The sequence below is a fragment of the Nanorana parkeri genome, unplaced genomic scaffold, assembly GCF_000935625.1.
Source record: "Nanorana parkeri isolate BGI_ZX_2015 unplaced genomic scaffold, ASM93562v1 scaffold947, whole genome shotgun sequence".
Lineage (NCBI taxonomy): Eukaryota > Metazoa > Chordata > Amphibia > Anura > Dicroglossidae > Nanorana > Nanorana parkeri.
In genome coordinates, this window is record NW_017307215.1 from 393,950 (window position 1) to 405,440 (window position 11,491).

General features: G+C 45.3%; 1 protein-coding gene across 1 annotated transcript in view; it reads right to left on the reverse strand.

Moving 5' to 3' along the window:
* Positions 1-1,495: 1,495 nt before the first annotated feature.
* The window catches only part of ILF2 (interleukin enhancer binding factor 2), a 10,627-nt gene continuing 631 nt past the window's right edge, over positions 1,496-11,491 (reverse strand). Inside the window, exons 2-13 of the mRNA XM_018566402.1 lie at positions 7,934-7,993; positions 5,830-5,872; positions 5,651-5,755; positions 4,828-4,905; positions 4,582-4,684; positions 4,429-4,494; positions 4,122-4,238; positions 3,962-4,040; positions 3,240-3,389; positions 3,044-3,158; positions 2,537-2,627; positions 1,496-1,664 (exon numbers count right to left, since the gene is read on the reverse strand). Coding sequence (XP_018421904.1) covers positions 1,507-1,664; positions 2,537-2,627; positions 3,044-3,158; positions 3,240-3,389; positions 3,962-4,040; positions 4,122-4,238; positions 4,429-4,494; positions 4,582-4,684; positions 4,828-4,905; positions 5,651-5,755; positions 5,830-5,872; positions 7,934-7,993 — 1,165 coding nt within the window. The 3' untranslated portion in view covers positions 1,496-1,506. The remainder of the gene's footprint in view (positions 1,665-2,536; positions 2,628-3,043; positions 3,159-3,239; positions 3,390-3,961; positions 4,041-4,121; positions 4,239-4,428; positions 4,495-4,581; positions 4,685-4,827; positions 4,906-5,650; positions 5,756-5,829; positions 5,873-7,933; positions 7,994-11,491) is intronic.

The window sequence follows — 11,491 nt, forward strand, 5'->3', positions numbered from 1 at the left end:
TCAGACATTTAGCACCATTGATTCTTATACAATTCTGCCACCTAGAGCTGTAAAAAGTGAAGCACGTGTTGCATAGGGTCTCATACAAGTTTTGAAGGGCACTGCCAACAGGTGGGCTGCCAATATGTCCTAAAAGGCCAGTGGAAAGTGAATGGGGAACTTCAACAAAAAAAAAGGACCACATCACTGACCAAGAGGACTTGCCATAGACCTCTGAAAGAAAAGGACTTGGAAAGTATCCAGAAGCCATTTTCCTGTGAACGCTTAATTGCCAAGTCAGCCTGTTCTTTATGGATTTTTGCAGCTGGAAACCAAGTATTTGCGTTACCCCTCAAACCATTCCATGTGCTAGAAAGGATAGTGTAGTGGATGCATGTTCGTAGCAGCCTGCACACATTTAAACTTTTCTTGTAACCAAGTTTGTGCATGCAGCATTGCCACCAAGTAAATTTGAAAGGCTACTGGGCGAATTTCCTTGAGCACCAGACAACTCATAAAGTTGTGCCAAGCTTCACATTTGGCCTCGTCCTTGGGATAAGCTCTACATTTAGGGGCTGATCTTTGGGATTTGTAGCCCCCCACCGCCATTATCGATGTTAATAGAGCCATTTCTTTCTCACTTTATTAGTGCAACAGATTCCCAAGTGACACGTCACAGGAGTGTTGGCACAATCTTTGATGGCCATGTGGTTTTAAATAGACTGCAAGACAATTAAAAAGCTAAACTTCAGGATAGAAACAATTTGCTAGTGGGCCCAAAAAAAGTCTTCGTTCATTGTTGTAAAACTTCAGGATAAGCAAATTGTCTTAAGAGCCATGTGGTATTCTTCCTTTCTTGAATCTTGATGTTCTTTAAGCATTTCCTCCAGATCTGTGCAGAAGACTCCGGTAATAAAGACCAGTCACTGATGCTGTCACTATGTGAAGGGTGGCTGGTCTCTTCACCAACCACTTTTGTAGTAGGTTGTGCTACTGGGCCCCTCCCACAGCTTTGCTTAGACTATAGCACAGTGATGATTTCACTGATCTATATTACACACACCAGGCAATATATGGGATCGTGCCGTGACCATATCCTCCATGAAAGTTACATTTAGAGAAGTGATTATTTTCACCCACCCCTTTATCATTTATTTCATCGCTGTTCAGGGTAAACCACAGAAATTACACAAGTGTTAAAACGGTGGAAATAAAAATTTATTGTCTGCAACAAAAACAAAATGTCTACAGTATAAAATAATTCACAACACAAGAGGGGAACACAGAATGTGGCAGGGAGGAGGAAGGAACCTTGGTCCGGGAATAGACCTAATTTTCTGCCTCTGGCGGGACCTCAATCTGCAGAAGGAAAAAGGGAAGGTGTTAAAAGCAAAGAGCCAACACTGAGCAACAGCACCTTATTGGGAGGGGAGAATATCTTCTCCCTTGACCAAGTAGTGACAGGCTACAACACACTTTAGTCAGATATAGCCTTGTGTAGTGAGAATGAGATGAGTACCTCTTGTATCACTCCTGAGTCTCCATGTTCTCTTCTTCCTCTGTTGCCTCGGGGATTTCATGGCTCTCTTCCTCCTCGCCCTCTTTCTTCTCTGGTGGTCTCTCATAGGCCTTCTCTGATGGAGTCACGATAACGCCATCCCAGGTTGACATTTCTGTGGCCAGAGCTGCATAAGAGAAACCAGAATTAGACCAACTTGTCCCATATGACAGACCTCTAGTGACTGCATGCCAAGGTGGCACCAAATTCCTAGTGTCCAAAGCCATGGTGTATTCAAGAGTCTCCCACCGCTGAAGACTGCCATGCCCCCCAACCCTCAGTGAACCACAACAAAAATCTAGCAAAGGCTTGACCGAGAGACAAATAAAACTCAATGGGTATATCAGTGGTTGTCAACTTATGACATACAGTGGACCTAAACTGTGCATAACATGCTCAGTACATAAGATGCTACAGAAGACAATGTGGACATACTATAGAGATTGTTAGACTGCAGATATGCTACAGGTATGGTAAGAGAATGGCTACAGGTTACAAAAACTGTTATCACTGCCATTGCAGTCCCTTTACAAATCAGTTCTTCCAAACAGACTTCTGGGGCCCAAGAGCCACACAAAGTACCAAAAGGCTGCATGTGGCCCTTCGAGCTGAAGGCTGGGCACCGGTGTGTGGGGGTTAGATTTTTGGTTTGAGTTGCTTTATACTGCACCCCACTACCCAACAGGATACAGTCCATATACCCATTGCAGTCAGAACCGCTTTTCCAAAAATATAAAGCGGGTGCAACAGCTGTCAACTGTCAGAATACACAAGTAGAAATATGGACACCGGCACACCAACGGCAAATCAAATAAATCTTTGGCGTACAAGCATCATAGCATAATCACTCAGTGTCATGGGTATGTCCCACACAAACTTAAAAGTGGAACATTTTCCCCTCTGTCCCCCCAACACATACTAAATTCAAGATCCTAAGGGCTGGCCAATTTAGATCTTGCACTGAGAGTGATCTGATTTTTAGCCCCTCCCTTCACTTACCACTTGCGTCGCCTTCCAGACCGAGGATCTTGCGGAATCCACCATGAGACAGGATGCGGACCAATGTCTGAGCTGTGTAACATACCATGTCCTGCAGAGGGAAGAGACACCAGAAGTTACTACTAAAAAATGGGCTGGGAAAAATAAAGTCTAGGTAACAACTGAAGCTTCATCCCCTTCCTTCTGCACAGATACTCATCTTGCACACAGGTTTAGATTTATTTCCACAGATACTTCAGTCTTATCTTGTCCAAGATATACAAAACACATACAGAAACTAAAGTTGAGCCAGAACAAGATGTACTTTACAAAATCAGTCCTGTGTCAGAAAACATTATCCAGTCCTCCACTACCACCACCATCATCATCCTCCTACTAGTCCAGTAAATCTGAGACAACTGGTCAGTTGCAAAGCTTTTTAACAAGTCAAGATGATCTAGATCCAGCCTAAAAATAGCGACATTTAAAGACCACATCTAAACCTTACGCGCCATTCTTTTGACTCACCTGCTGTTCCAGGGTCATCACAGTGTGAACTCTGAAGTTTCCGCTCTCACAAGGATCGGTGATCCCTACTGACCCAGGGAGGAAGAGGCCAGCAGCCAGAATCTGGAGGCAGCGCCTACGGAGGCAAAAGAACCACTTTTATTTCTGCTCAGTATCTAAACCCTGTTAACCTCCCCCTCCTTTGATTTCTCCTTACCTGTATGCGACATTGAGAGCCAGTGGCTGCCTGGCAGGGTTGTTCATGACTGCATAGTGAGCCAGAAGGTCCAAAATCCAGGCGGTGAGGGGTTCGAAACCTGAGAATCGTGTCCGTAAATCTTTCAGCAATCGGATCAGAACCTTCACGCTGAGGGGAGGAGACGGTGTAAGTGACTAGAGACCAACAGGAAATAAAACGCTGCATTTGGTGGCACATTATGTGGCAGCACAGAGATGGGTCTCATTCTATGCAGCTACATCTAGGAGTCACCGTTTTGTGCTGGAGCATGAATTGCTTCCAGCATTGACAGGACATCTCCCATATATCATAGCCAGCCAGTGATCCAATAATCAGGAGGACCATGCTATGCCTCTGTGTTGCAATCTTACAGGGCTGGTGGGAAGGTGTTTACGTTTAAGTGTACAAGCGGACCATAAACAAAATTATAAACCATGCAGTACTACCTACACAAGCTGAACATTAAACATAGGATTATAAGACATGCAGTACTACATATATTGTGCTTCCTCAGACCTCTGCAGCGTGACAGCTTTATGGTGGTGCTTGGATCTGAGTTTGTTTACATCGGAAGACATTTTTACTCCTAGTCTCAGATCCTTCAATTTAATTCCCCTTTATAGATCATGACGCATATTACTTTTAGTTAAGCCCCCCATCATCTAGACCCATTTGCCTGCATCAACACCAGTTGTACTCACGTGGAATGAGAGGCATTCTCTTCGAACCAGCGGGCATGTCGGACGGCTGCCAGGGCACTCTGCAGAACCTTGATGTCCACTGCAAAGCAAAGGATAAGTGAGAGGTGGAAAAAAAAAAAAACACTGCGCAGCAGAAAAGCCAATGACAGACTCCACTTACAGTGCAGCTCAGGGTCCAATTTTCTCAAGTTTGGTGGGATGGTGGTGATGAGGATCTTCACGGTGGCATCAGCAGTGCCAATCTCAAAGCCGGTTTCGTTTGTGAGCATGGAAAGAACTGGAAGAATAGACAAAAACTGAGCAAGTCTAAAACCAGAAATGTTATTAAGGGCCATTCATCAATGGAGACAGAAGATCGACTTGCCTACACACATTAGAGGTTTAGGAGGAGCCCAGATCAAAGCTAGGAGGTATGTGCTGCCATCTTGTGGCCATACTAAGGTTTTAGATTTCAGATATCCCCTTACCATCAGTTGGCTCTTGTGTTCTGAGGGTTTCAACTACTTTCATTCCAAGGGCTGCGACAGCTTCCACTGAAAGAAAAATTAGAAGAGCATTAGGTGAAAATTATGGGGTATGGGTGAGAAGACTGTCACCATCATCTGTCAAACACTGCTTACATGTGGGGAGGATCTTCAGGATGACTACCAGATCTGCCACATTGTGTCCGGCAGTCATGGTGCCTTTCTTGTATGAGCCAACCTGTCGCACCTCTTCAATTTGCTGCAAGAGGACAAAGTTTATGTACAAATTAGTCCGAGGAATGACTACAGATTCACAAGCTGGAAGTTTCAGAACTTCTCCTAAAACACTATATAGGAGGAAATACTCCCAACCGACTTCCAGGCCAACAGACAAGAACTTACCACTTCAAAGTTTCCTGGGGCCACAATTAGGTTATCGATGACGTTGTTGATTTTTGTTACCAGTGAAAGGATGGATGCCTGGAAGAAAAAGCTTCAGGTCAGTGTCCTGTGCAAGCCATTTACACCCAAATTCAGTTTCAATGCAATGTACACCTAAGGTGGTGTGAAGTGTCCAACAGCCTTTGTAGCCCTCAGCATCCAAATGTGTGTACTAGGGATGCACTGATACCGGTTTTTAGGTATGGAGTACAGATAGTCTTTTTTTGGTACTCATTGATACAGAGTACCAGTGCCCTGATTTTCATGAAGTCAGGTGGCGGATCATGACCAATCAGGAAGCAGTCATAACCCACTGCCCAGCTTCCCGATTGGAAGGGAAGTCAGCTCCATGCTTCCTCGGCACTGCAAGTCAGAGGGAGACCTCCCTCTGATCAGACGTTCGTGTCAGAACATGTGGGTGTGTATGAGTACTCTCCTAAATATTCGGTATCGGCAGCAATACTAGTATCGGTGCATCCAAATGTGTTCACTGAAAAGACCCCATGGCTATAGACCAACATACCCCTACTCTGAAACCTCCCTCATTTTTATACCCAGCTGGGTAAACAGGAAGGCAAACAAACAATCCAGGAGCTATCAGGTCTCTAAGAACCAGAAAACAGGAACAGTTACTGAACAAACAGGATGTCAAGAAGTTGGTCTCCATCTATAGCTTTAGGCACTTTGGTGACCTGCCTCTAGAACCTTGCTCATCCCTATATGGACCATCTTGTCTCAACATCCAGGATCCACAACAAAGAAAAAAAAAAAAGTTGACACCCACCTGCTCTGGAGCTGTTGGTGCAAGGTCTTGGTTTCGTTTGAGCAGGGTTTCACTGAAAGGAGTGTCATCCGGGCCAGGCTTGACACGTGGGAATGCCATTTCACACTGATGAACAGAAAAAGCGTTAACAGAAGAAGCCCCAGATTTTACATTACAAGACTACAAGCAGAGGTACTCACCACATGGAAATCGAAAGGAATGTGTGGGACAAAGGGCCTGAACCTGAAAGAGAAACTGTGTTATAAAACGTCTTGCTAGATGTACATCAAGATATCACAAGTTAAAAAAATAAAAATAAATAAATACATTCAGAAAGACTTTATATCCAAGACCAACGACAAAAATTAAAGACTTCACACAACTGGATACAATTATATCTTAGACGAACCTCCCTCACAAAGCAGCAACAGAATGACCATCTGAAAAGGGTGGGGGGAGAATTAAAGTGACATTAAACACTCAGATTTTTTAACATAAAATAGTGTAATGTGTGCCTTACTGTAATCCATGGTTGTTTCCCTTCTCTTTGCTGCTCTTCCTTTTAAATCCTCATGTCTTCTCATGCTCTGCAGAACTTCTGTTTTGCAGCAGACTGCCTTGTCTCTGGAATGGCTACATGGTCTGTGTGTAGGTTTGTAACCTGAGCCAGCACTACAGGAAGAGGCACTCAGCTGCAAAGGGAAGTCCTGCCCAGCATGAGAAGACATGAGGATTTAAAAAGGAAGAGCAGCAAAGAGAAGGGAAACTACCATGGATTACAGTAAGGCGCACAGAGTATTGGTTTATGTAAAAATATGAGGGTTTAATGTCACTTTAAAGACAAAAGGTTCTCCTCAGGACACCTGTAGCCTGAGGAGGTCAGCAAAGTATTGCAAGACGACGAGAACATGGCAGTATAAATGCTGATAAAACAAGGTAAAAGTAGATTCAAAAAAATATTGAATATGATCAAATTACATTTTGTAACCTATGCAATCAAAGGCTTGTAATTATAGCAACCTAGACATAAGCTTTTTGGAAGAGACAACCCCTACCCTAGCTACATCTAGACAACAAAGGGGTCCTTCAAGCCAAGGTCTTGTCACACTTTTTACTGTCATATGAGCATGTAAAAGCAGGCTCAAGTTTGGACTGGAAATACAGCACCTAACCTTGCAAAAGCCAACAAGATCAAAACCCCTAGTAGAGGTTCTTGAGGAACCGAGGGCCTCAAAAGACCTCCTAATAAGCAAGTCCACAACTGCCTTCTGTTTTGATAGGCCAACACTAAATCTAGTTGGCGTCAGAGAGTCCAAATGAGACATCTGCAGCACCTAAACGGCTGCCGAGCTTTGCATTGACCAAACAAAGTTAGAGTAAAAGGTTTAGTGGATGTTGGTAGAAGAACAATTGCAACAACCAGCAACGTCTCTGGATTCAGACATAATGACCATGTGCGGACTTTGACCTGAGAGAAAAAAGATACTATAAACCCCTTTCAGTATTCGAACCCCTGGCAAGGCAGTGCCCACTACCACAGGTGTCCTGTGGGCACAAAAGAAGGAAGTTTAAATAGCCGCATATGCAAACCCAGAAGATCTCAGACCGCTTGGCAAAAGGGTGACCAGAGGTTAAACTATAGACCTATATTACAGAACAGGGAGAACAGTCCTTAATACCTCCTAGCTGGAATGGGGGCTCAGGATTTTAACTGGTAGCCTACTGCTGAATAGGCAATAGCAGTGCCTGATTTTTATGCCGAACCTCTGGCTACATTGCAATGGCAGGAACCTGGAACAATAATGCATTTCAGTAGACAGCTGTCCAACTTTTATGCTTTACTTGGGTCACTAAAAATACTGAAGCCACAGGATCAGCAGCAAAGCACCAAATGAAAAAATGGCCATGGAATCCTCCTTGAACATTATAGGAAGGGGTTCCGGTATCCTTCCACCATTTACAAGTAGGCTGAAGGCCTGCTATTTTTCTCTGCGGGTAATAAACTGTGCTACTGGAGGTCCAATCAGCAACCAAGCGTAGGAAGGCTGGCCTTACAAAAGATCAGCTGCTGCCCCTGTACATGGCTATCCCAACCAAGCGGAACCAAAATGACACCTATAAAAAAACAAACTAGCCTATAGGCTAGGAGAGCCCCCCCAAAAAAGAAAGACCATTCTAAGTTATAAAATAAAGTACACCAGAGGCCATGTGGTCCACCCTGAAAGTGCAGCAAGGAAAGAAAAAAAGTGTCCAGTTGACATGCATGCCACTCTACTGGATTTTTACAAAGTGTTAGATAGTTACCCAGTGCCAGGTCCTACTCTGGATCCAAAACGTCCACGTCCTCCACGGCCTCTTTCACCCCTGTGACAAAAAAAAAAAGGGGGAGATTAGAATTTTGAAAGCGATTACTGTAAAAGGGAAGCTTCACTTTTGCTTAGATACCAATAAAACTGTTACATGCCATTTGATAAACATTAAAAGGAGAACCATGGGGTTAAGTCTTTTCCCCATAGTTCTCCTTAGGGTAATGGGAGGACACAAACCAGCGTCCTCCCGTCACCCTAGGCTCAGTATGCCACAAGCTACAGCTCGCGGTATCACTGAGACGCCGCAGCTGAAGCGGATCTCGACAATTGTGCCGGGATCCGCCCAGCTGCATGACTGACAGCTGGCTCTGCCTATCTAGAGGCAGAGCCAGCTTTACACGCCCCCTACGCCGTCCGTTTCGCCAGTCAGCGCTGGAGGATCGGAACAGGGAACCCAGCCCCTCCCCTGTCACGGCAGAGAGCCGTGACAGGATCGAGAGGTGAGCGAACGCCGGTGACAGTCTCATTGTCACAGGTCGGCTAGAACTATGAGGTGAGTGAAGAGCACTCACCTCATAGTTCTCCTTTAAATGCAGCTTTTATCCAAGCTGCCCCTTCGTCCAGTCACAAAACTATCATCCCAGACTGCAAGGTGTTCTGTAAATGGGCAAAGGTGTCTGTCATTTATCAGCCTCTAGTCCATTCAGGAGTAAGCACTGAATGCTGAGAATTACATAAAGGAGTTTTGTGAATGGCAGGACAGGAAGTAGAGGGTGAGTGGCATGCTCATTTCACAGTTGCATCTCTTATACCTGCACAGCTGGAAGATCAAAGCTGTGGGGGGTATCCGGTGCCATTGAAGGGATTCTTTTTTTCAAAGTAGCCATAAGACACAAAGGAGTCTCCACTACATATCACTGTGACTGGGGCTGTAGCACCCAAAATATTTGAGTTCAGCTTTACGGTTACCTTTTTCAACAATGGCAGCTATACCCTCCACTTCACACACATCCAATGATGTACCCCAACTCTCCCAGAAATCTGCAAAGTGCTTGGGGTCAAGTTACCAGCAGCCCACTGAATGGATTAAGGCCCCCACCCCAGTTTACATTTTTTTGGACTCTGTTGCATTGAGGTGCACTGTCGAGTCTGAATGGTACCCCAATGGAGCACCATGTCTTGCGTACTACATTAGGAATGCACAGATATCGGTAACTTGGTACCGATACATTTTTTGCGGTACTCGGATACCAATTACCGAGTAACGGAAGTCCCATTCAGGAAGCCAGGTGGCGTATGATGACTCGCCACCTAGCTTCCTGATTAGCCGGGCAGCGTGTAAAGACTCGCCACCCGGCTTCCAGATTCAGGCCTTGTTCACACCAAATGCAGAGCAGATCCGGTCAGGTTTCTGCACACGCACGCTAGTCTTTTAGATGCGTTTTTGGCTTTTTTTAGTTTAACATGGGCTTTTTAGTGCGTTCGTCATCTGCATGCGTTTGCCGCTCCAGAACAGGTAAAATAGGGCCTGCTGCAGTTTTTTTCACCTGCTCTGGTACTGAATGCTGCGATGTGAACTGGAGCAAAAAATACCATTGGAATACATTGGACGCAGTTTTGATCCGGTCTGCAACTGCTCCGCGCTTGGTGTGAACAAGGCCTCACAATAAAGTCTGTCCCCTCTTACCTTGGTAAGTCCAGCCTGTCACCCCCAGGGCCTCTCCAGCCAGAATGCAGCCTTCCTCCAGTACCCAGCTGTCCGATCAGGAAGCCGGTCGTTGTGTAATGACGTGACGCCCTGCTTTCTGATTGGCCAGCTCCATGCTCCCTCATCATGAGACGAGGGAGCATGAAGCCAGCTTCCCGGCCAATCAGAACGCCATGCCCTGCGTCATTACACGGCTTCCTGATTGGCCAGCTTCCCGACCAATCAGGAAGCCGGGCAGAGCGTCATTACACGATGTCCGGCTTCCTGATTGGCCGGGAAGTCGGCTCTATGCTCATCACATATGATGAGAGCATAGAGCCAACTTCCCGGCCAATCAGGAAGCCGGACATTGTGTAATGACGCGCTGCCCGGCTTCCTGATTGGTCGGGAAGCTGGCCAATCAGGAAGCCGTGTAATGACGGAGCAGTTGCAGACCGGTACATCATTGGATGTGTGTGAAGTGGAGGGTATAGCTGCCATTGTTGAAAAAGGTAACCGTAAAGCTGAACTCAAATATTTTGGGTGCTACAGCACCGGAAGTACTCGTGTTAGGCATTGGAGTATTTGGTCGAGTACGAGCCCAAATACTCAGTATCGGCTCCGATATCGGAGTATCCCTATAATATATGCACCATCTTTATTTTTGGAAGCACAATCAAATGAAACCTTACCCAACCCCAACCTTAAAGGGACACTAAACTCAGGAGTTAAATCTTAATTGTATTTGAATACCTTAACTAGTAATAAAAAAAGGTATCCTATTTGTGCATCACTCGGCTGTAAATCCTCAAATCATCTAAGGCCTGGTTCACATCTGGGCGTTTTGTAGCGCGTTCAAACGCTCTGCAAAACGCAGAAACACCGAAATCCCATTATTTTCTGTGGGTATGGTTCACACCTGGGCGTATTACAGGCCGTATGAAGGCGCTACAAAACACCCTATGCCCAAAGTACAGGAGCTTCTTTGGGGCGTTTTTGTTGCGTGTTCCCATTGGGATACAGCCAAGTAGACTTCGAAACGGGCGTTTGTCACGCATTTTTTAAACTGCAAATCACAGTACAAACGCACATCACGAAACGAACAAACGCGCATATTCGATACGCCTAGGTGTGAACCCAGCCTTAATCGGTGCCGACACTGTCCTTCCTTCTGGAGGGTGGCTACTCTTGCTCCCCATGGTCCCTGTGTGTCTTGTAAAGTAGACACCACTCCAAGCTAGATCCCCTGATGGACTACAATCTCATGTTTATTAAACTGTATTGTACTTTACAACGCACGCAGGGACCATGGAAACAAAAGTAGCCACCATCCAGAAGGAAGGACAGTACGCTGAGGTGGAAGGTCCACTTAGTCATTTTTAGATGGACTGTATCAACTTAAAGTACATTCAAAGCACGCTAAATGCTCCACACATGGTGCAGATCCAATGCAAAACCGCTAAAAGTTATGATCTGAAGCTCAATTCCAACATACAAGAAACTAATAAAAAATGGGGGCAATTTGGGTCCAGACTCCACACAGGATGAAAACATCCCAACCCCCACCATAGATAATCACAGGAGCCATGTACTTATTGATAGGAAAGGAGGGTCCAGCATAGATTTACATCAGTTTCCCAGAGTCTGGCTGTGCACATTCATACTTAAATACAGAGGATGGATATAATCCCAATCATTGTACTGATCATAGGACATATGGTGCTCCCAGAGTTGGATATAAAGGCCCCCCTCCCCCCACAGTGTTCCATACTCTATGCTGCACCATCTTACAAAAGAATACGGAGGATGAACATAACATCAATTACTGTACAGATGGTGGTCCTGGAATTGGGTATATGGGACCCC